Here is a 24,971-nt window from a genome sequence, read left to right as displayed (position 1 = left end):
GGACCATCTCTGTCAGCATCTCTGACATGACTTTGGGTTTCCTCTCCTATGTCCAGCTCACTACGCAGCCGGGCGATCTGAAAGCACACAAGGTCAAAAGGTTATTAAAAACATTCAGGGCTTATTTGGAATCGGCAGTGCTGCGGATGTTCTTGACAGCAGGAGATAGTTATGATATGTCAGTAAAATCTGCTTTATTTTAATAAAAAAGCTTTATTGACAGTCTAAGGGAGGAAATTGTTTGTATTGATAAATTAAGCTGAGTTCACTTTACATGCAACAGGTGCAGCAAAAAGTTCAGTCAAAGGTAGCTGTTGATGCCTCTCACCTGTTCAGGGGTTGCTTTGATAGGGCTGGGCATGTTGGGGACCTGTGTGGCAGGGTCGGGGGTCGGGGAAGGTGCAGGAGTCCCGACAGCAGGTGATGCGGGGGCTAGGTACTTCATCATGGCCGGGTCCACCTCTGGTGTACCCTGGAGGAAACAAAAAACACCTTAGGAAAATTGCTGTGTGAACATCCACATGTGTTTGTACTGTATGTGCGTGTCTTTATTTTCACCCTCTGTGGTGTGTGAATGGGAGACAGTGCGTCCAGGTCTGCCATTGGGAACTCAATCCCTTTCCTCTTCAGTTCCTCATAAATGTGGACCACACCAGTTAGATCAGGGCTACTCCTGAAGGCATCAGCCCATGCCTACACACACACACACACAATAAACATAAAATAGTACACATATCACACAATTTCGCAATGGAAGTGTGGCTTATTTGTGAACAGGAACAGAAACAGCACTAACAGAGAACGCACCAATACCTGTATGAGTGACAGCACTTTGTCTTGTACGATGGTCGGAGGATTGGATTTAGGGGAGATGACTTTGACCAACACACCGTCGATAAAATCTCTGTTGGCCACCTGGACATGAAACCTGTGACCACAGTTCTTCACACATGTCTCCAATACCTGCAGAGAGGAAGACAGATTTAAACAAAGGTGTAAGCCTGTAATATTTAAAAATATAAAAACAAACTGGAGAGCAGGAAAGTTCTTGTGTTTGAGGCAGCTGAGAAAAGGAAGGACTTTGCTCTCTGGTGTTCATACAAGATCTCAGTCAGGATGCTTTCATCACGCAGAGGGGCTTTTAACCAGCAGAGCTGTCAAAAATGGGTGAACATAGAACACAAGGCATTGCTAAAACCAGCCCCGACAGTGGCCGGGAGAAGAGACACAACGGAAGAAAGTGACCAAGAAAGAACACAAAATCTGGAGAGGTCAACTTTTACGCAGCGTGCAATCCTTTAATGTGGCTTACACATTGAAAGGAGGCTTGGACACGGCTTCCTGAGAATAAAATCAGCACAAAATATGTGCCATTTTTATATGATTTAAAAAAAAGTAAGGACTTCTCACCGTCAGCGCCAGCATCACTTCTCTGTAGTTCTTGTTACCACTGAGTCTCTTCTTCAGTGCCCGCATCGCGTCTTTTGGCCTGCAGCGAAACGTCAGAGAAAACACAGCTGGATGAAGCACCCCAGCTGAGAGTAGGCATAACATCTTTGACTTTGTTGGAACAAATGGTTTTCTGTGCCACATTAACAGATGCCAGTCAGTCTGTCAGTGTAACTGTTTGACTAAGACAAAGAAGAACCGTCGCACCATCTGTCTCTCTCTCTATTTTCTCTCTGCGTGACTCTCTGTTTCTCCCAAGGCAAGATCAAAGCTGTCCATGCATGAAGAGTTTAGGTTTGGCTTTCTGCCTCACACTGCCCGTCTCTCCACTGCAGATGAGGCATCATAAGCTTTTATGAACTCCTTCATGAGATACGGTAGATTTATTATGTTCTGATATAGATAGAAATGGAGGGAGATGGAGTGCGAAATCTGATATAATGCTTCCTCCGACAGCATGTGTGTGTTAAGTGTGTTTCTGAGTGTTACAGCTGCATTTTGTTGGTTTTTGATGGAGCATCTGTTTTGTCAAATATTGTTTCCGTACTACTTGAAAGCACAGTCTTGCAAGGCAACATTATCAGTTGCTGAATTTCCTGAACCTCAAGTCTAAACAGATATTGTTTAATTTTCTGAACATCTTGCAGACAAGACGTTCTGTGTTTTGCGAAGCAGAACTCCCTCTGTGTGTGTGTCTTTGAGTGTGACATAGAGGGCCCCATGTCGCATGTCAAGACAATGAGTGTGCGTAGGCATGAAGAATGTGAAAAGGCAGCGGAAAAGAGAAAAAAAGGAAAGTGCTGACGGAAAAAATGGAAAAAGACAGATTCCAATTTTCTTCCCGAAAAACACTCTTTTTCATAAAAAGGAGATACTGGCTGGGATCCCATTACATTTATGTAAGCCGATTTAATGATGAATGTGCCTAACTCTCAGAAAACTAAAAACTTTTTTTTCTAGGAAGCCTAATTACAAGTGAATTCAGTGGTGTCGAGAAAACCTTACAAAGTGTAAAATAAATGGAAATTCAAGTCTCATCAGAATCTACATTGTGTCTTATAAACACAGTTGGCTGGGCATCTTTTAACGTAGTAGACTGACATAAGAATTTCATTCATTCGTTCATTCATTCAGCCAGTGGCACCTAAAGAAAACAAAAGGCCGTCTGTAGTGTGGTGTCTGTTGGTGAAGCGCAGCAGTCAAGTGTATTATTTGTTGGAGTCACTCAGTCAGCCAGTGTGTGACAAAACAATGAAACGTCCATTAAGTATTGGTACTGACTAATCCTGCAGAACGCTGATAAAGCATATTATAACCCATGATTAACTCCCAGAAGGTGTAGCAACTCACCCCTCGTCTGTCTCATTTATGATATCGCAGATCTCCATGTTGAGGGTCCAGTCCTCATTCTGTAGGCCTCCATCTGTGGCCCTCTCTGGAGGAAAAAACAAAGTTCAACAGAATATTCATACTCATATAATGTTGTTTCCCCTTAAATTCTGTCTGAGCACCTAAAAATAAATGTAAGTGTTGAGCCCTGAGCCCATCCTTAGTCTTCAGTGTAGTGTAGTCGTGTCGCATCGGTTTCTATTTAATTTACAGCAATATGTGCACAGACCCAACTTTATTCACAATACCGTGGAGAGAAATATACAATACAGAGAGTTTAGTTTTATCTGAATACTAAGTCTTGGCTACACCCATAATCTGTATAAACACCACAACCCAAATCTGAGGGTGGCTGGCACTAGAGTATTTTTAACTCACAATAGCTGTTGAGCTCATAATAAAAATTATACTGGTACTACTGTGAATTATACGATGTAGCACACCCCTGGCTGGCATTGAAGTAAATTTTAGTTTTGATGCCTGATCCACTAATTGCACCCTGCCAGCTGTCTCACTAGTAAGCATGATGCTGGATGTTAGTCAGGCTCGGGGTGTCGCCTGCACTAAAGTCGTTGCACACTAATTAAAGCAACCATTGGTTTACATAACATTGAAAGTAAAAAGTTACGTAAGCCAATCAGCATGTGGTGACACACTTCAGTCCTCTGTGTCTCTCAAACGTCTCTTCTTCATCAGCCAAGTATTTTGTGTGTACAAGTAATATAACAAATGGAAAACAAATCATGAGCCAAAACCTTATTCACTAAGTTGATGTATGAATCCACACTTTAAAACCCTTGAAAACTTGAAAAAATATAATACTATATATTTTGAAATAAATAAGCAAAGATTGAAGTAAATTTTTTCTATTATTATTATATTTTTTTCAATTATTTATTCGGGGTTTAACACACAAAAACTGCCCCATTATGACTGTGTGGGTGTGGTTTGATCAGATTTGATTGACAGCGACCACCAGATCATGTCATCAGCTGAATCCTGACTGGTGCATGGAAGTACATGACATCATTGGAGCCCCGCCCACTTCTAACTAGTGTGAGAAACATAAAAAAATATGTATTATTATTATATACATATATATAATACATATACATATTGTTACTAATACTGTGTTCATGTAGGATCCCATTACTCTCTAACAAAACAGGGCCTTTAATGAAATTCTTGACTATTTTTTCTTAACTATTTTTTGTCAAGAACAACTTCACAAAATTACAGTAAAAATTTGTAAAATGATAACCTGAATAATAAGATATTAAAACAGCTATAGAAAAATCAACTCCAGCTGTTTGTTATTGCAATTATAAATTCAGGAGGACAGTCCGTCCAAGCAAATTCCATTGACAGCCAAACAGGAAACTAATCTTTTAGAAGGGTTGGGATGAAGTCTTGGGTCTAGGATCAGGAGAAAGATCAGACTACTGTCCACCTGTAAACGCGCAAGTGGGTCCAGAGTATAACTGGATTCAAGCGGCCTGCGAACAGACATGTCCTGGTTTCTCTGTAGTGTCCGAGGGTTTTTGGAGTTTCAGTGGACCCAAAGATTGCTATGTACCCGAGTACAGGCTAGCTAGAGAGAGTAGATTAAGTGTACTTCTCTGTTTATTCTCTTTTCAAAATAATTGTAACTCAATTATTTGCTCAACCCCTCAGCCTGTTTTTATTTTCCATTTAACTCTTTGAACCCTGATTGTACACTGCACTGTAACTTTTATTATTTTTTAATTCAATTTCAATTTCCCTATGTTGCTTTTAAACTTTTTTATATTTCCCTGTTGCTTTTATGTTTTATGTAAAGCACTTTGAATTACCTTGTTGTTGAAATGTGCTATTCAAATAAACTTCTTCAGTCCTATTAGTTTTGGCAACATTGTTATCACACATGCACAAAAACCTCTCACATGCTAGAAAATATGATCCACCACCTGTTGCTCCGATGCCTCCCTCCCACTCTGCTAAATTAACTAAAACAATCAGCTGGAAAGACAAAAGCGAACATCTCAGAGGAAAGTGAAGCTGGTGGTGGGTGTGATGCAGCTGTAGACTCTGAGCTGAGACCTGCTTTCCCCTTCACACTCCACCCTACCATTTAATAGAGTTTCGCCTACAGCCAGGAAATTATGTGATCCAAACTGTGAGACGCTACAGTGATGAACTGTCTTTGCAGTCATCACCGCATACCTCTCTCCGCCTCGTCCTTCCTCTCCCGTCCCCCCCAGAATCCATCCATCACATCTGTGGATGCTGATATCTTTCAGCATCATAGTCATTTGGGGCAAGATTCACAGTGAAACAAAAAAAAAGTTTTTAAACTACTGAAGTGAGCTGTGACTGACACTCAATAGATTCTCATTAGACGGTTCTCGAGCTTGGACAGGAGGAGCTTCTCTCCCTGAAGCGCAGAGGACCTGAGCAGGCTGTCATGCCCAGGCCATGAGCCTCTCACTGGGCCGTGTTACCTTCCTTTTGGGAAACTCAGTGTTGGACAAGCCTGACAGCCATGACTTATTCATGCTCTCCCTCCCCTAAACTTAGTTGTCAGAGACTGGGCAAGCAGTGAGAGACAGGCATCTTAAACACACTTATCTACACACAACAGAGACATAAAGTGAATTTCAACATGAGCAGCATTTAAAAACACTGCTCTGTGGCTCTGTGTTAGGCTGCACAGCATATGAAGCATTCATTTGGACTTAACCAAAGACTTAGACCAACCAAAGACCATTCAAGACTTAACCAGCTACTTCTGCTGGGACATCCCATGTAATCTCTTCAAGTGGATTTTCAGGTCAACGCTGGGCAGAGCACAGGTTGCAGAGGAGGAAAGAAAAGAGAAAAGAAAATCTGATCTCTCAATGTGAAATGACCTACAATGACACTGGACATTTAGAGCCTTGCTAATCAAGTTAAATGCCTGCTGAGTGCATTCATTCATGGTGTTGTGTCAATCCCCCCCCATGTCCTGGGAAATCGACACCACACCAGTGAAGGCAGTCCATCACATGGCTTTAACGGCGGCAGGCTGTGCCACGCACTGCCAACAAAGCCAAACATCTCTGGCCCTCGCCGGCGCCATCTCTCCACGTTTTAAGACTCGTCCTTTCACCACACATTTTCTACTTTTCCTTATCTTTTGTCTTTATTCTATTTGCTTACTCTTCTGGATAGCAACAGCAGAAATTCCAGCAAATTCTGGTAAGTACAGGACTCTTTAGCACAGCATTCAGAGGACTGCTGTCTGGTCAAATAACGGAAGAAATTCTGCAAAAGATAAGTCAGCGGATACTAGAGTTATATAAAAAAGATGGCATGGCAAACTGACATATAGGCCTACCTACAAAGGGAACATACACTAAAGGGATCCAATTTAATCCCTTTAATGTATTTTCCACATTTATCATTGGTGCAATTGTATTGGTTGCTTCAGCTAACTGTACTGATAGCCTCTCACCAATATGTTCACTTTTAGAAAAAAGAGGAAAAGCAATGGAGAAAAGCAGGCAACATGCCTTGACCATGAAGCTACAGCATGAAGAACAGAAAGAAACAAAACATACAAAAGAACCAAGGCTTGAATTTCACCTCATGAAAAATGACAACAAAAGGAAATGCACACATAGTAAACACCTGCACACATCATTCACCACCTCACAGTCACTTTGGAAATGAAAAAGCTCCTTGAAGTTCTTCACAATGGGTCCCTCAACAGATGTTATCTGTCTCCTCTGTCGATATATCTCTCTCTCTCTCTCATTGGTTCAGGTAAGCTGATCCTTCGCCTGGCTGCTGTGGAGTACTGTAACACTGCAGCAGCCAAACTGACAGCCGGCTGTACAACTCTGCACAGTGCAGTCACTCACAACAGAGAAACCAGGCAGAAGACGCAGCCATCTCTGTGAAATTGGAAAATCCAAGATGTGCCAAGATGCATAAACTAGAAGGACCAATGTAACGTAAAATGCTTGAGAGGATGCTCACAGTTAGTGTCTGAGGGTAGTCTTGGATGACACGGCACATAGCAGTTGACCAGTGGGTGGTGGGAAACATTCACTCTGGCCAGAGGACAATTCAAAAGCCCCCTAACTCCTATAGATGTCTTTCCTCCAGTATATTTCTACCCAGCGCAATGAGGAGCTTGATTAAGCACTGTGGGGTTATCTACTTTCAAAGTAGTTAAAAAGTATGAGAGCTACACCATAGATTGTATACACAGGCAGGTGCTTATTTTAAAAATACCAGCTTAGTGTACTTTACTCACAGACATATGTAATCAACAAATGCTTCTGTGACAGCTGCTTCATTTACTTAGGCCTAAAGGTAAACACAAAATTGTGAGAAATTAATGTTTGGCCTGCATCTGTTTGGCAGGGGCTTAACTCAAACAAACAGGAAATGCTGCTTAAAATCTTTAGGATTGTTTACACAACTTTGTAAACACTTGCATTCAAAATGAATTATAAACTGTTTATAAATAAAAAGGGAAAATGATATTAGTCATGTCAAGGTAGGAGATTATTAGCTAGCAGAATCAAAGAAGGTGGTCTCTCTATTAAAAGGAACAGAACAGTAATGGTGTTACTGTTACAGCTTGGGTGGGTGATATGCAGACAATCACAAATGGGGGACTTTACATTGTTGCACCCCGACTACACTTTTACATGATCTTAATAAACAAAAGCATTTCAAGTAACAGATCTTACAGAAAATCTATTCTTATCATGTGTGTTATTCTCTCATGAGAAAGGCACAGCAAAGCCTTGGTTGGGTTAGAGGTTTTTCATCTCTGAGCATGTTTGCAAACAACCGGGCAAGACGCAAAGAAAGATGCAACCACACAAAAGGGATGTGGTAATAGGCCACGTCTCCCTTCTCCTCTGCAGGACAAATAAGCACCAGAGAATAGATGCTTGAGATTTAAATCTAAAACCAGCTAGGCTGACCAACTATTGTTCATGAAAACTAAGGAAATACTGAACTTCAGCTTGGCTATGGACACGGCCCATAGCATTCCCTCTCATTTAACTTCCTTTCTTGAAAACTGTATGTGTCTTGTCTACACAAATGCAGTGATTTGACGTATTATGTACAAGTAATTACAGCGGACTAAGTTAGGAAGGTTAGCTGGCTAACATTAGCTGAAAGCTCACTGCAAGTAACGTTAACAGATGACGTTTGTTGCGATGATGCTTGCTAGCTGGCTATTTCCACTGGCGCGACCTCAGTAAACCCTGGCGGAAAACATCAAAATGCTTGTCCATGCTCAAATTATGTATTGTGGAGGAAGTATCACATCTCTGATGAATAATTTTTAAGGCTAACGTACCTATACATTGGCCCACAGGAGTGCTGTACGGATTGCCAAGTAAGAACTCCATTTTGACAACAAACAATCCGCTCGGGAATGACTGAGGCTGTGGCCCAGAGGCGGTACCACCAAGTCCCGCCCACAGATTAATACTATTGGTGCAAAAAACCAGAACCTTCACGACGTATGGCTGGAATCAATGTCGGTCATATTTAGCAAATGAAGCTATGTTCAACAAACATATTTATACAATTTAAACCATATGTATATACATGTAGTTTACTTGATACATGCACGGAAATAGACAAACAACGATATAAAATGAACTGAATATAGAACATTGGACTTTTGAAAATATTTTTTGTAGCCAAAATAAAACAACTGTGCGCGAAATTTTAATGTCATCATACCTAACGGTTTATTGATTTTTGTAGGTCAAGCAAGTAAAATTTGAAGTTTAACATTTATTTTAACAGAATCATTTGAACGAGCTTGAACGCAGCTTAAGGGTTGCTAGTTGCTAGGTAACAGAATGTAAACAACAGAGGTAAGAGGTTAGGTAAGAACTTGCTTACTTACTACTAAACTGCTTATATTGTTTGTTTGTTTAAGTATTTTGCATTGGGAAAACAACAACTAGCTAAATTTTGCGATTGTCGTTGGTAGGTACTTAATTTTGTATAATGTTTGTCTGGTAGGCCCATTCATTCATTCGTTTTAGCAAGCTAATGAAGGATGGAAACCTAACGTTAGCTACACCATCATTCATTTCATTTTTTTTCTTCTCATAATTTTTATCAGAACAAAACAAGCTCCAAATAAAAAAAAATAATCAACTTTCTTCTTTGAGCAGCAGGTAAAGTAAAGTAAAGTGTGCCTCCAACGCCCACTGACAGCAGGATGGACGATCATTGTGGTAAAGTTAAGGCCATTTTGATGGATGAGGAGATTCTGCAGAAGGCAGTAGAGGAGCAAGTCACTCAAGATCAGAGTGGGCGCCTTGCTGTGGCAGATGGAATCCACTTTCATGAAATCCTTAAACTTCGTCTGGACTACAGAAGTGAGAAAAATAAAAAGATTTATAATCAGTGTATGAATGTATATTGGGTTTAGGTATGTGAGAGGTTGTTTGTTCGCAGATATCCTGATGATTGACCACTTATGGGAATTCACGTCCTTGGCCAGGCTTGATATGAACAACAATCTCATAGAGAAGATTGAGGGCCTGGAGCGTCTGGGCAATCTGAAGTGGCTTAGTAAGATGAAGCCTTTATATTTATATCCTGCAACACTTTCTTGTCATAAATGTGCAAGTTTTGGCAAATATATAGACAAAATAAAATAAAAACACCCAATAACTAGCAGTGCTAATGATTCTGAATGTATCCTTTAGATCTGTCATTCAACAGAATAGAGAAAATTGAGGGTCTGGAGTCTCTGCGGAAGCTTGAAGTGCTGAATTTGTCCAACAACAGAATCTCTGTCATTGAAAAAATGGACGGGCTTGAGAAACTCACTCATTTCTGCATTGCAAACAACCTCCTTGGACAGTTGGACAACGTAACTTGCTTGCATTAATCTGTCATACATTTATAAGTAACATACTGCATTTGTATTTCAAGTAGGCTACTATGTTTCAGAATATAGCATTACAGAATGTTTACATAACCTAATGCAAAAATGAATCCATTTCAAAGGTGCTCTATCTCAGGAAGTTTAAGAACCTGTTCACCCTCAACCTATTTGGAAATCCTGTGTCTAAGGAAAACGATTACAAAATTTTCATCGCAGGATACTTTCCGACATTGATGTGCCTGGACTACAGATTACTTGACCAGAAAACAGTAAGTATAAGGTATTCTTCCATTAAGCTATTTTTATTGTAGATAATTTGATGACTTTGCCAGCTTTTGTTTGGAAGTTTCTGATTTGCTTGTTAATAATAAATGATGTGTTTATGTGCAGAAAAATGAAGCATCTATCAAATACCACTATGTCCTTGAGGAGATGAGACATGAGGAGCTGCAGATGCAACAAGATGATCACGCTGAGCAAAGCCAGAAAGCTGGACTCAAATTACACACAGTAATATAAAGTTCACATTTGGTGATGCAGTTCATTTCCACTGAGCTCTTGACATTTGTGTACATACTTAAGTTCAATTCTACTTTCCTACAGGATGCCTTTGTGGAGTTCCTGAATGGGCCTTGTCTGTTTAAGAGCATGTTCAAAGATGATCCAGAGGCAGATAAATTACACCTGGTTCCTGGGGTGGCTCATTTGCTTCAAACATATCCTTTGTTGTCTTGGCTTTCTTATCCATGCAGGTGTGTTCATTATGACATATAATCTGGGGAAATCATTACATGAATTCCTTAACCCTGCACTTACATTTGAGCACCAAACGGTGGAGCTGTGCACGCAGTTATTTGAAATGGGCTTGGCTGAACATAAGCGAAGAGAGACAGAGGTGAACTCCTTCTTCATAGGTCAGACTCAAGCTGTGACAGACTACCAGCAGAAAGCATTGCAAACGTTGGCAAATTTTGAGCAGCAACACAATAAGGTGAAAAACGGTTATACAAACTTATATAGTCAACTCAGTAAACCTGGTATTAGTATACTGCAGCAGACTATTAATATGTCTTGCATTCACACCGCTCTAGAGGATGATGGAGTTTAAGCAGTTATCAGACCCAGACCTACTGAAGGTCAAGATCAACCACTGTAATGATGAAATCAACCAACTCTGTAACAGCCTCATGACACTGGAGTTTCAGCTGGTCAGCCTGCTGGAGGTAGGTGTGTCTGTGCGTGTGCTTGTATGTGTACACCTTCTGTACTCTGTGAATACATGATTTCCAAATCTGGTTTAAGTTTATTCAGAAAAACATTGTGTGTCATTGACTCAATAATAGAAATTGTGTTAAATATAGATTATTCTCGAGATAAATATACAATAATTTACTTAATACCCACAAAAACTGCATGCCTCTCTACTGTGCCTTTGTTTCAGATTTACTCATTATGTTCACCTCCTGTTCATTTCAGGATATCCTCGAGAAGTTTGACATCACAATCTCGGACATGGTCGGCAACTTCAGTGAAACTGTTCAAGGAATATATCCTTTCTCACTTCTCTCATTGGATTAATTTCCAATGACACTGGTTCATTAGTGCTCTCGGGCTCTTGTCCCCACTATTGAGACACTCAGCTCATACTACATATAAAATCTGGGTCCCAGTTGCAGTTCCTCGCATTGTGCGTTCAGTAATTGAGCCTTAATTAAATGTCAGTGTTTGAATCATACACAATGGCACACAAAGTGTTTGGGTGCAAAATTAGTGATTGTTTAATTTAGATGTTCCATGACATGGTCATACATTTACCCAATGTCGAGATCTGGAGGACAAGTATCATGAGAAGGTGTGTGCGATTGCTGAAGCCACTCTGGAGAAAGTAGCCAAGGAGAGCCTGGAGGAGGACATGCCAGATGATATTAAAATGGTGAGTGTCATCCCTTTTAGGATTACGTTACTGGGACAGTTATAGCCTAATGAGAATGTCGCCAGGACGTTTCTCTCGGTTCTGCTGTTTAATCTCAGAGATAACTGAAGAGGACTGTGTAGAATGTGGGTTATTTCATTACCTTTAAAATAAAGTCAATTACTCATTTTAGCATCAATATGTAAAGAAGTATGTTTATAATTGTAGATACAACAGAATAATAGTGGTCTAATGTGAATGCTGAGGCGAAGGCATTGTTCATTACCCGTGTGAGTGACCTCAGCCTTTCACACCTGTGTTTTCCCTGTGTAGCTGTTTACCGACAGAGACACAGTGATGTCTGCACTGACCACCGGTCACGATAACCACCTGCTGCAGATCAATGGCCGAGAGACTCAGCTCGTTACACGTGTCAATGCCTGGAAAGTGGCCCTCATTAAAGGGGTAGGGAGCTGAAATGACATGAAAACAAACACCCCAATTGATATTTTTATAGATGGCAAACCTTCCTCCGTGTCTCACAGTCTTGTTATTGTTTGCTTTTCGTCTTCATGGGTTATTACAGATTCACGACAAAGAACTTAAGCGGAACCGCATGCGCATCTCAGACATCCACAGATACGTGGACCATTTGAGGGAGCAGCTGGAGGAGTTGCAGTAGCTTCAGCAGTAAAACATTTCCCCACAAACATTTGTTTATGTAATGGAACAGGACATTTTCACAACCTGAATGTACAACTGTAGCCAATTTCACTGTTGTTTTATCATTTCTGTATTTGTTATAAAACATAACGCAATAAAATATTTAAGAAATAATTCCACCTGTTCAGTTATTTTTTACGGCCTATTTTTAGGAAGAAAAGGACACTTCAGTCAGTATACTGTTTCAGTGTTGTCACTTGTTCCCCAGCCAACCAAATACAAGTGCATGAGATGTGTGGTGTACACCAAGGCTGGAGTGGTAATGGTGTAACCTAAATTATGTATTTATATAGCTGTTTTTTTTAAATGAGCCAACGACCAGCCCATAAAGCATGGACAGCGGCCCACTGGGTAATTTTCTATAATGACACTAACCTATAGAAGAAAACTGTGTTGTCCAAAAAAGTAACTTAAACTAAAAAAAAGAATAAGCTACTGCTTACTGCATTGTCTCTATTATATTTTTCATCAGAAATCAACAGTGTAGACCAGAATCAGAAAAGAAAAAAATATATATATACAAGAAATATATACTACAAACAAATGTATGCACCTATATTTTAATTAACACATTTAGAACTGAAACAATAAAATAAGCAAATTACTGTCCAGATATCAAAATATAAAATTAAACATATATGCAAGTCATCTGACAATGAAGACAATTGTGTCCACTGTGTGTCTTTTTTGTTTTTAGAAATATGTAACATAATTATACTTAAAAAAGCACAAAACTGACATACTATTGCTACTATAGCTATATATATATATAGGCTATAAGAATAAAATGTTAGGCCTGGTTTTGGTCTGTTAAATGTAGTATATATTGTCCCTCTCTTGTAACTTTTACCAGAGAAGAGTCTTAAACATTGGAGTTACTAGTTGGAGGAGCGGCAGCTCTGTTTGGGATCCTTCGGAAACGGCGCAGGGGAAAACGTGCCGGCGCGCTGTTTAAGCTGAGACAGGGGGGATTTCGCACTGCGCTCCCTTCAATTCACCTGGCGAATGTTCGCTCTCTGGCCAACAAAATGGACAAACTGCTTCTCCTCAACAGAACTAACTCGGACTTCTGCAGATCTGCTGCCCTCGGTTTCACCGAATCCTGGCTCACCGAGCGCATCCCGGACAGCGCACTTCACCTGCCGGGATTTAATCTCATCCTCGCGGACCGTGAAAGGGAGCTCATAAACTGGTTCATCTTATCCCGACACACAGGCAAAAACTGGAATCTGCTAAACCTGTTGTAAAGTCTGTGAAAAGATGGACCAACAAGTCAAAGCTGGAGTTACAGGCCTGCTTTGACTGCACTGACTGGAGTGTTTTTGAGGCTGCATCACATCCTGCAACACCTCAGCCACCTGTTTACTGGTTACCACTTATTATTTCATACTATATCATATTGTATATACTGTATACCAATACACCTACCTCAGGTCATAAGGTCATAGGTCTTATTTATTTTTTCCAGCATCCTTTGCACTATGCTCCATCACACTGTGTACATGTGTACATGTATGCATGTATGTGTATGTGTATGTGTACCTGTATATCATATCCAACTCAGCTCAGGAAGCTCAACCTGCCAAAGGAGCTGCTGATCCACTTCTACACAGCCATCATCCAGTCTGTTCTCTGCACCTCCATCACTGTCTGGTTTGGATCTGCCACCAAAAAGGACAGGGACAGACTACAACGGACAGTCAGGACTGCAGAAACAATCATCTGTGCCAACCTGCCCTCCATTCAGGACTTCTACATTTCCAGAGTCAGGAAACGTGCAGGAAACATCACTGCAGATCCATCTCACCCTGGACACAACTGTTCCAGCTCCTCCCCTCTGGTAGGCGCTACAGAGCACTGTACGCCAAAACCAACAGACACAGAAGCAGTTTCTTCCCACAAGCCATCACTCTGATGAACAGCTGATTTCTGACTCACGGTGTCAGGAACAATTCCTGTGCAATAACCCAGTAACTCTGTCTCTAATCAGCACCTGTTTACTGGTTTCCACTTATTATTTATTTATTCACCATTCTCTATTTCAGTGCTGTTCATAATATGTCATATTGTATATACTGTATACCAATATACCTACCTCAGGTCATAAGGTCATAGGTCTTTATTTTCTCCAGCATCCATTGCACTATGTTCCATCACACTGTGTACATGTATGTGTATGTGTACCTGTATATCATATCCACCTTCAACATGTACATAATGAGAATAATAGTTTTCTCTTGCATCCTTTGCACTCTGATCACTGCACTATTTGTCAATATATCTATATTGTTTTGTTCATAGTGTGTATGTTAGTGTTACTTTGCAATAAAGTTGATTCTGATTTTAGTACTAAATAGAATACAACTCCCAAAGTGCATTGGGGCATATTATCCAATAAGACTCTTGCTCAAGCCGAGCAGCAGTTCACAGCCAATGAAATTCAGGGAAGCTGGATTCTCTAATGAGACGTTGCAGTGTCCCTCCTCAGTGGCAAGTCTGTGGGCTAGCCTGAAAAATTGAGGAAAGTTTTTGGATCACGGGGGTTTTGTACAGCTGGCAGACCCTCCTCATTGTCAGGAAGTTATCAGTTCTCTGTCCAGCTGTGGTTTGCTCAGTCAGAAAGTTAATGACGGTTGCTGACGGTGACACATCTGCGCTCATCATGCCTGTCCGAGCAGAGTGCTGCAGTGCCACTGGCCCGGCCTGCCCATCCTCGGCCTCGCTTGTTCCCCCTGCCCCGATCAACACCAACCAGCCGGGGGTGGCCACGTCGCTGCTGTACAGCGGCTCACAGTTTCGTGGTTATCAGAAGAGCAAAGGCAACTCTTACGACGTTGAAGTTGTTTTGCAGGTAATGTGTTGTTGACATGTTTGGTTTTACCATTAGTTTGTTTATTGTTAATATGCAAAGTCAGCCTATGTGTAGCTGTAGCTGCTAACTTAGCTGACGTAGCTCATTAAGATTTTGTTTTTGATGGTTTCCAGTAATAGTAACACGCTGACCTCATGTCAAACAGACATAACGTGTAAATAAACATCACTTTATGTCCTTGGTAATAGCAAAAGTATGTCTTTGTGAAACTTTAACGTTTCTTTTAACGGAATGCTTATCCTTGATTATATTTGGAAAAGGGAATGTATAATTATAATAATAATAATTCATTAAAATTGATTTCATTCAGAATTTATATTTGACAGATTATAACTCACCTAGTACATTTTACCTCTTAAATACCTTTGTAAAAGCCAAAACAACACACAAAATGCAATGCAATTTTCTACTTGCCAGGAAGTGACTGCAGCCTCTACTTATTGACTGAAAGGTAGTTTCTGCTTCAAAATGATTTTCAGAAGAGTTATATTTGACAAATTATAAAACCAAAATTGTCTCCCTTTTTTATTTAATATATAATAACATTACATTTTTTAATGACATACTGACCACCAAACCAAAAATGTCCCCGATTTCATTTCAGAAATCTGATCACCTTATACTAGCGTTGACATTTGAAAGCACTGTCAGCAGACATACGAACAGAAACTATAATACCTGCCTACATTGCTACTTTATAAGGTTTGTCTCAGTTCACAACACCCCTCCTACAGTCTTTTACATCATAAAGAAGAAGGAGAACACGTACCTGTGCCTGTGATATCAAGCCACCTGACATACATAATTATGTGTCATCCTTAATCTTTTTGTCTTGGGCAGCATGTGACTGCGGAGGACTCATATTTGTGTGGATACCTGAAGATCAAAGGCCTTACTGAGGTAAGCAGTAGAAACTAGGTCAGATGTAATAAAACTGACGTTCAAAGACTAAGCACACACTGGTTTCCACGTTTAATCGAGTGGAAACTGGTTTCCTCTTGCTCGATGCAGGTTGTGACAAAGATTAGAGGAAGACAAATGTGAGGCCATTAGGTTGATCCTCTTCTTTCAGGTCTAGACTCTAGTTCTTAGCTTAAGTGTGTCATCTCTATACAATACATTACATTACGCAATATGTGGAAGGGAAGAGGCCAGCAGGATCCTGAAGTGAACTTTTGGCTGTGACAGAGTGGAGTGAAAGCAAGGGTGTGTCTCTGTAGAAGTAACAAACCATTTAAATTGGCAAGTTGTTTATGAGAAAATTAAGCCAAGAGTACAATCAGATATTTGCTCACATTTCTGTTATTTAAGCGTGTGTCTGAGTGCATCTGCTTACTGCAAAAACCTATGCACAGGGCAGTAAGTCAACTGCTGATGTATAGTTCATAGCCTGCTGCACAATATATAAGTCACAGGACATTCTGGAAATCTATATCATCCTTATGTTGCACAGCGATGGATTGACAGAGCTGTACCCTTCTACACATTTTAAAACAAATATAATTTGCAGGCATGCACTTGGGAAGGTTGAGCCGCCATTCACGCGTCCACTTTTTGTTTCCTTTTCTCGTTTTCTCTGTGCACCAGGAGTATCCAACTCTCACAACGTTCTTTGCTGGAGAAATTATCAGTCAAAAAAGGCCTTTTTTAACAAGGAAGTGGGACGCAGATGAAGATGTGGACAGAAAGCACTGGGTATGTTTTGTGTTTTTGAATTTAGCTCTATAAATATATAAAGTATATTAACTAACAGTGCACAAATATGGTGCATTCATTGGGCCTGCGTCAAATGATTGTACAGTTTGTGAGTAGCTTTCTATATGATGGGAAAGGCACAGTAAAAGTTACTGCTTACTTTGATGAGACATGTTGGAGGTTCACTCAAACTTCAGTAAGCACCTGTGGCTCTTCGTCTAGCTAATTCGCTGATACGTATGCTCATGTCTCCCCGAAAAGCTTGTAAATTGTGCTATGTTATGTTAAGTCTTTTTGATTTTTTTTTTTTTGGCTACTTCCTGATTGAACTTTATTTCAAAGAACAATGGGCATCTCTTTATTATATAAGCATGTAATTAATAATAATAATTTACGTGACTTTCAGTTAAGGAAATTAGACTTTGCATCTATAGTTGCAATCATTGTCTTGTTGTCACTTCCTAGTTTCTGTTCTCTTACCGGTATGTTTAATTCTTTCCAGGGCAAGTTTAAGCCTTTTTACAAATATGCCAAAAACTTCAACTCGGATGACTTTGACTATGAAGCGCTGGACAACAGTGATTATGTCTTTATGAGGTGGAAGGTTAGTATATAATCTTACTGTTCACCCCTCATCTCTCTCCTCATGTAAGCTTTAAGATCTAACCTCCACTCTTCTTGTTTTCCTGTGCACTCAGGAGCAGTTTCTAGTTCCAGACCACACTATCAAAGACATTAGCGGTGCCTCCTTCGCTGGCTTCTATTACATCTGCTTCCAGAAGTCCACAGCCACTATCGAGGGGTACTATTACCATAGGAGCTCAGAATGGTAACTACCAGCATTACAAAACCAGAATCAATGATTTAAAAAAAATAAATGTCAGTCTCTTTTGCCAAATTAGAACCTGTTTATTTATGCAGATTATTAGTCTCAGTTTACTTTTCTACCTAACATCTGCAGGTACCAGTCTCTAAACCTAAACCATGTTCGAGAGCACAGTGTGCCCATTTATGAATTTCGGTGACAAACAGACACGCACACGAGGATTGAGTCAAGGGAGGGGACTGTCCATACTGCCCTGCGGTTAAATAGGACGGGAACGACAGAAAGAGCCCTTTAGTGCCAAGACTGGAGCTGGACCAGTTTTCCTCGCTGCAGGGAAATAAACATGTGGTCAGACACTCTTCTGGAGGACCGAAAGAAAGAAAGAAGGCATGGAGACAGAAGGAGAGTTGAAAGGAAGACAAATGATCAACGACAGATGGGCAGTTCTTACAGTTACTGCAGGACTGATGTTTGCCTCGGATTTCATTTTTTATTTTAATTTGTTGGGTTATTTTTGGTGTAATTTCTTTGTGCTCCCATACGATCTGTCTTCATGTAGTTGGGGGACATCAAAATAGATTTCTGTTTTGCCTTAGTGGAGACATGAAACATAATTGCTTTTAAGTTAAGTGCTTCAAAAGAAAAGGGGGTTTGTTCAGTAAAGCTTAATTTATTTCTCTTACCTTAAATATATGGATGATGATGATGACGATGGGGTTATTGCTGAAAGGTTGCAAAATAAGCAATGACGAGCAGCGATCTACTTTTTATGCAAGGTCTGTGAGACTGTAAGTTATGGTTTGATGCTCAGGGAGGGCATGTTTGGGCAGTATGTATTCAATAACTGAAAGCCAACATCGGAGTGTGGGAATTGGCGGAGTTAGGATTACAGCGATATTGAAGTCCGAACAAGTCCTTTAATATCCAATCATTTCCAAGCTGCTGCTTTTTCAGAGAATCTTCTTCAACAAAAAGTCTGCAAATAGCTTCTAATCAAAAATGTCTCTATGCAAGCCAAAGGTCACTAATGGGTAGGATTTACTTATATTTATTTCAGAGTGATTATCTTCCAGAGTGATTTATTTATTTTTTTTAAATCAAGACTGACCTTGTGTGGAATAAGGTTTTTCGCAAGAAGAATAAGACTTGGAGGAAAAAGTAACTAGATTTATTTAATTACAGTAACCAGGTATTTGAAGTTCAGATATGTGACTGTACATTCCAAATCAGTTTTAAAAATGTAAAGACTTTTCCAGAATTTCAGTCACGTAAGAGGCGTCGACAAACAGTAGAAGAAGAACAGAGATTTTAGGGTACACGAGGAGTTTGAATGGCTGGAGAAATGCAGCAAAAGCAATGCAGTGATTTTGAATGTTGATCTTAAATCTAGTCTGTGGATACAGTATAAGTTTTCTTTAATTTGAATTTTAGTTTGAATATGGCTGAATGAGTTTATTTTTACTGCATTTTTTTGTCATAACCTTTATAAGAAAGGCACAACAGTTGGACATAACATAAAAAGCGTCACACAACATGCTTTATCTACAATGCATAATGCTGTTCTGTCCTCAGTGGAACATTATGTATAAAAGCACCTTTTTTGGCTCGTGGGAGAAGAGTCTAAAGTAGGAAAGGATGATGGAGAAAGATGCGGTAGGGGAAAAACCTGCTGCCTAACGATTTTAAATGTTTGTGAAGCTCCCCTTTTTTAAAAGACCAATGATTAGGTTTGTAATGTTATATTTAAACAAAAGCTTGAAAGTATATTTGTGTATTTGTCAGAAACTGCGCAAAGAATGAATGAAAGGGTTGATATAATAGTTATGTGCCGATTGCATGTACTCCTTCTGCCTCTCCTCTGTTGCTTATAGACTTCAGCCAGCTTCGTTGCCTGCAGCATGGCAAGTTGTGGGAATACTGTTGGAACTATCTTTTTTTTTTTTTTGTGGATTGGAGATGTTACAATCCAAATGACTCTAAGATAATTTCCTTTTTAATTTTAATTACTCATATAACGGAGAAGAGAAGAAAATGTGCAATGTAAGAAACATGTTTATGTGGGGGTAAAAGGTCAGTTTAAATAAGATGATGTGTGATAAGTCTGCTGTGAGTGCATTGTGTGAGGAGAAATAAAGAGTGAACAATTTCTTACACAGTTGTATATTCTTGACATTATTTTGTTTTTTTAGGCACTTTTGCCTTTTAATAAAAAGAGACATTACCCTGTGGAGAGGGAGAGAGAGGAGGGTGCGAGCTGCAACAAGGTCCATTAACCTTTAGGCTACTAGGGCAGCCCAGCAAAGTTGAGTGAAACAACATGTGCAAGAGTTCACGCCACAAAGATCACAGCAGCAAGCACTAGATGTCAGTAGTGGACCATGGAATGGCTCAAGTCCTTTTCTCTTCCAAACACATGCCAGGGAGAGAAGCTCAAAACAGTTAATAGGTAGTGTTTGTCTCTGAGATTGTGTAGGAGGTGATAAATATTCAACTAAAAAATTAGTTTTTGCTGCTGTGAATCAGGGATATAGGTCAACCCACCTTACATTTGCACACAAATCCCACAAAGGAAAGCACTGATCTGAATCGGGGCTTGTAGGATCTTTGAGAACACAGGTGGTTTTGCATTAACAATGTGGCTTTTTCACAGCTTTTACTAAGTAATGTGCAGGGTAACAACAAATATTTGTTTTGGGAGTTTCTTTGCTGTGGGCTGATGATTTACGCGTAATGTGGCTTTACTTTATATCCTTCTGTGGAAAACAGGAGATGAGTCATTGCTCAGTAAATGCGGCTTGTGTTTGGCATACGTGCTGCAGCTGAAAAGGCCTGGCTGAAGAGAGGAGGAAACATTTATTTTTATGAACCTCTAAAGGAAAGACATGACAAATATGTGGAAAACAACTTCCTTGCCTGGCTATAACAATGCTACTTTATCTACCACTGGTGCTTTTTTTTTTTTTTACTGTATATTAACAATCATTACAGCTGATTATTGGTGATATATTTTATGCACATTGTCTTTAAATAGTGGAAGAAACACCGTACCAAAGGATACTAATACAATTTGTGTATAGGACTATTCTAATATTAAAAGATTTAAATACATTTTAAGAATCCACAATGAGGTCATTAACAACTTTTATTAAATCATCATTATCACCACAGGCTCAATCTATACAATGTACAGCATATAAATAAGTAGGCTATTTTTTACAAAAAAGATCAGATACAGAAGCATATACAAACAAGGAACAAGAGGACATTCTTACATTGTGTGTATTATTCATGTTGTGGGGACATCAATCTGTTTACACAGTGGAATTGTGGAAACTCACCTTCGTTTTAAGAACAAAAGATGTATGTCAATGTAATGTCATCTGAAGTGATGTATAGGCTACATGACTACGTGTGTGTGTGTGTGTGTGTGTGAGTGTGTAATGAAATGAAATGAACCACATTGTTTGGTTGCACTTCAATTGGCTGGTGAGGATGATGGGGATGAGTGCAGTTTAGGGATCAGCCTCATTAGAAAGACAATTCATATCTTATACTTAGAAATAGAAAGAAAAACAATGCTCTCATTGGTGTGGCATAATTAATGGTGTGGCATATAATGGTACAAAAACATACAATTCCAAGCACTTGAGTGAAGGGGGCAATTTTCCTCCTCCTTTTCTTTAAGACTGTAGGGGAAGCCCAGTTTGTGGGTATTCTTCATAAAATATTTATTCTTTTGTCATAGCCTATCTACTGTCTTGTGTCTACTTCATTTGATTCTGCTCCTTTTTTCCTTCTAATTGTCTATTAAATGCTGTTTTACATCTTATTTTTTATTTCTATATTTATGTTTATGTGTAGGCTACTGTTGAGCCTTCACAGATCCCTCTTATGTGAAAATGTACCTGTAAACCTGATTCTGATTTAAAGAAAAATTACAAAAAAGTCAACAGAAACATGCACAATAATGTAATAATGTGAATACCTTTTCTGACATGATAGGCCCGAATAAAAGAAAAGGATGAGAGCTAAATAAGTAATTACAAACAATTTTAATAATTAATTGAATCATGTCCCTGTGGCGCTTGGGTGTGCTCTGACAGGTGTGGCCGGGACAGTGTGAGGAAAATGATGCACCATTACTAGAGGGGATCCTGTCTGTTTGACGCAACTAAGCTGTCATCATCTTTCATTAAGAAGAGCACCTGCTTCTGTCCTGCTCTAAATACACCTGCTCTGCCCCCCGCATCAGAGTAGCCTATCATGTTGCCAGTTGTGTTACAAAGCCACACAGCTGCGGTTTCCGGACTTCCCTCAGGTGACGAGGATATTTCCACCTCTGGTCGTCTTGTGACTCGCAGCCACATCTGCGCCGGTGGATGGAACATAAATTGCACCTGCTGAGCATCTCTGCTTCACTCCCAAACCAGACCGAGGACGACAGGCTCCTTTTGCAGCTCACAGCTGGACTTTTCACTCTCTCTCTTTCTCTTTCGTTTCATCATGGAGGCCCAGCGGTATCCCCTCAGTGTCCGTGTAATTGGGGTAATGCACAAGGAGAGGAGCAAAGTGAGTTTATTCCCTTTCTTTTTCTCCTTTTTTTTACGCTGCTTGTTAAAATCTGCATTCTCCTCTTCCAGATGTACATGGTTTCCGTGCTTTGGTCAGATCAGAGCGATATTGTAGTTTATAGAACTTTGGAGGATTTCAAGAAAATGCACGTAAGTAGCCTGTAAAATACGCTTATGTCTTGATTGTTGTTTTTAATAAGAGTTCTGTTACATGTACTTCTTTATTGCAGAAACGAATGAAGAAAGCGTTCCCATCCGCAAGGAAACTGAACAAATCCGACAGAGTCATCCCCACATTTCGAGGTGAGTGTGCGTTATCTGTAGCCGCAGATTGCGTGGATCACAGTGTGCAGTTAATGTGCAGAGCACGGGCTGCAGGATTCTGACCTCTTGCGTCCTATTTTAGACAAAAGGGCGAGGCGGAGCGGCCCGAGGAAGGGCCCCACTAAGTCACTGCAGCAACTCAAGTTCTTGCAGAAATATTGTAATGAGCTTCTGAGCTGCGACCCGCGGGTCTCTCAGTCTACAGACCTCATCCAGTTCTTCCACCCCAAAGACCAGGACATGCAACCGGAGTTCGCCAAGGACAGGTACGCATAACATATTTAGGCCTATTAAAATACCATGCCTTTGTTTAAGGGTGCACTCCGTGGACAAGATTTTGACATTTTAGAGTTTGGGGCAAAAACTGTGAATCAATTTACCCCTAATTAGCCTTATAGAACAGATTCTATAACATCTATTGATAATAGGTCTCCTGCACAAGCTGCTCTGTTTTTCTGGATTTTCCTCCTAATTTACCCGCTGCTCTCCTCTTCAGCGTCATGATCATGCCATCAGACGACGACAGCACCGATGCGCGTCACGCCAAGGGTGGGAACGTGACCCAGCCGTTTGTCACAGAGACGTACAGATGCGTGGCCCCGTACGAGACGAAAGACACCAGAACAAACCTTTCAAAGTGAAAATTGACGAACAAGTGGACGTGCTCATCAAAGACAAAGCAGGTGAGCGAGCTTCAGGGTCCTGTTTGTCCAGTTGCAGGCCTACAGACCCCACGAACCCGGAGTTAAATGTGTGTGTTTGCGTTGGTTCAGGGTGGTGGCTTGTGGAGAATGAGGACAAGCGGATGGCCTGGTTCCCCGCCCTTACCTGGAGAAGCTAGATGATGATGATGATGATGATGATGATGATAGAGATGAAGATGAAATAGACGGGACTTCTGAAAGAGGTACAGTTTCTATCAACACTTGGCTTATTTGCATAAGCATGCAGAGTGCATACAGGGCTTTGAGGGGGTTAATGTCAATCAAGATGCTATGACATTATGTAGACTATTAAAATTGTTTCATTTTACTCTCAGGAATGCTGTACACTGCAGTCAAGAGCTACAAGTCCACCACAGATGACGAGATAACCATAGCCATCGGTGCAGTTGTGGAGCTCCTCCAGCAGTCTGATAACGGCTGGTGGCTCATCAGGTATTTAACACATTGGCTTTGGCTGAACTTTTTAACATCACGCCACTGAGACCTCCGTGACGGTCAAAAAGGCAGATAAATGGGAGGTTTGTGATGTACAGGATAGATGAGGATAGAAAGAAAGGCAGCATAATGGGGTAATAAGGTAAATAAGGACCCATATGTCAGGCTCAGTCACTGCCCAGTCAGATCCGTCAGGACAGACTAAGAATGAAGTGTTTGTGCTCATGTTGACTGCACATTCCTTTAAAAGCAAGTTCCTGAAGCACTCCGCCTGTAACAAAGTTCTTATCTTGATGTAAAACACTTGGATGGCCTGGATGCCATTCATTTGATTTCTTCCATTTGTTAATAGCAGGTGAGGACAAAAGAAAAAGTTTTTTGCATTGTTTACAGCACATTTGTTAGAAGGCAAAATGTGAAAGCACCCAAGGACATACTCTTCTTACATATGGACACTCAAACCAATCCAGATTTTTAACCTCACATTCTTGTCTTTGTTTTGTTTTTAACAGATACAACGGTAAAACAGGCTACGTCCCCACCATGTACCTACAGCCCTACAACTACCCTCATATCAGCATGGCCGCCCGCCATCGAAATCATTGCAAGCCCTCCCTGAGCCTGGAACAGCAGTCCCACCACCTCAGCCGCTCACAAGGAAACCTGGTGCAACCACCTGTCAAGTCCTCCTCACCCCACCTGCTCCAACCAGGCAGCAGGCAGAGAACGCACTCTCTCAACATCCTGTCTGAACAACCCCCTGATCAGCCTGCAAAAAACACCACTGCCTCTGCTACCACCACACCTACGTCCGCAAAGCTCGCCCCTCCACCCATAATCACGGTGGAGATGGACGGAGACGAGGTACAACGTGGCAGGAAGACAATGGATAGCGACTGTCACAACAGCACCTTCAGCTCCAGTGACGACCTCAGTGACAGCTTCAGTTCGTCCTCAGCGAGCTCAACCTTCATCAACCTGAGCTACAGCGCCAATGACGACCGGCTGCGTTTTAGCCGTACGCCTCCCCCGATGGTGAGCACAGCCTCAGCCCCTCAGGCGGCCCAGAGCGGAAAATGATCCCCAGCTCTCCGATCCCAACCTCTACAAGGGTCCCACAACACCTAAGGTGCCACCCAGACCGCGGCC

The 24,971-nt window shown here is 40.7% G+C and overlaps 3 protein-coding genes and 1 pseudogene across 3 annotated transcripts; 3 read left to right on the top strand and 1 right to left on the bottom strand.

The window, feature by feature from the left end:
- Positions 1 to 4: 4 nt before the first annotated feature.
- On the bottom strand, positions 5 to 8,297 carry LOC119896718 (TOM1-like protein 2; the record flags this gene model as incomplete). Its single annotated transcript, XM_038710144.1, is given in 8 exon segments — positions 5 to 47; positions 49 to 77; positions 329 to 472; positions 559 to 693; positions 814 to 963; positions 1,411 to 1,489; positions 2,800 to 2,884; positions 8,183 to 8,297. Coding segments are annotated over 8 exon segments (717 nt in total), but the record flags the coding sequence as incomplete, so codon positions are not given.
- Positions 8,298 to 8,531: 234 nt separating this feature from the next.
- Positions 8,532 to 12,482, top strand: LOC119896720 (dynein regulatory complex subunit 3-like). Its single transcript, XM_038710146.1, has 13 exons — positions 8,532 to 8,723; positions 9,018 to 9,224; positions 9,304 to 9,420; positions 9,558 to 9,724; positions 9,862 to 10,008; positions 10,130 to 10,249; positions 10,343 to 10,455; positions 10,556 to 10,730; positions 10,831 to 10,962; positions 11,216 to 11,286; positions 11,549 to 11,672; positions 11,985 to 12,116; positions 12,238 to 12,482. Exons 2-13 carry the CDS (start codon positions 9,065 to 9,067, stop codon positions 12,331 to 12,333), a joined length of 1,554 nt encoding a protein of 517 aa, XP_038566074.1. The 5' UTR covers positions 8,532 to 8,723; positions 9,018 to 9,064; the 3' UTR covers positions 12,334 to 12,482.
- A 2,353-nt stretch (positions 12,483 to 14,835) lies between these two features.
- LOC119896719 (glucose-induced degradation protein 4 homolog) lies at positions 14,836 to 19,918 on the top strand. Its single transcript, XM_038710145.1, has 6 exons — positions 14,836 to 15,225; positions 16,087 to 16,146; positions 16,834 to 16,941; positions 17,444 to 17,545; positions 17,640 to 17,770; positions 17,903 to 19,918. Exons 1-6 carry the CDS (start codon positions 15,001 to 15,003, stop codon positions 17,964 to 17,966), a joined length of 690 nt encoding a protein of 229 aa, XP_038566073.1. The 5' UTR covers positions 14,836 to 15,000; the 3' UTR covers positions 17,967 to 19,918.
- Positions 19,919 to 22,023: 2,105 nt separating this feature from the next.
- On the top strand, positions 22,024 to 24,965 carry LOC119896721 (annotated as a pseudogene).
- Positions 24,966 to 24,971: the final 6 nt, after the last annotated feature.

The sequence above is a fragment of the Micropterus salmoides genome, unplaced genomic scaffold (assembly GCF_014851395.1).
Source record: "Micropterus salmoides isolate LMB-PRFRI ecotype aquatic unplaced genomic scaffold, ASM1485139v1 Ms_hic_scaffold_1007, whole genome shotgun sequence".
Classification (NCBI taxonomy): Eukaryota; Metazoa; Chordata; class Actinopteri; order Centrarchiformes; family Centrarchidae; genus Micropterus; species Micropterus salmoides.
Note: the sequence above shows the minus strand (reverse complement) of the source record. Positions and strands in the feature narration are given on the sequence as shown.

Coding starts and splice junctions, on each gene's coding strand:
- LOC119896719 (XM_038710145.1), top strand. CDS start 15,001: ATGACGGTTGCTGACGGTGACACATCTGCGCTCATCATGCCTGTCCGA. Junction 15,226..16,086: donor ACGTTGAAGTTGTTTTGCAG/GTAATGTGTTGT, acceptor TGTCTTGGGCAG/CATGTGACTGCGGAGGACTC. Junction 17,546..17,639: donor ATGTCTTTATGAGGTGGAAG/GTTAGTATATAA, acceptor CTGTGCACTCAG/GAGCAGTTTCTAGTTCCAGA.
- LOC119896720 (XM_038710146.1), top strand. CDS start 9,065: ATGGACGATCATTGTGGTAAAGTTAAGGCCATTTTGATGGATGAGGAG. Junction 10,009..10,129: donor GATTACTTGACCAGAAAACA/GTAAGTATAAGG, acceptor GTTTATGTGCAG/AAAAATGAAGCATCTATCAA. Junction 11,673..11,984: donor TGCCAGATGATATTAAAATG/GTGAGTGTCATC, acceptor TTCCCTGTGTAG/CTGTTTACCGACAGAGACAC.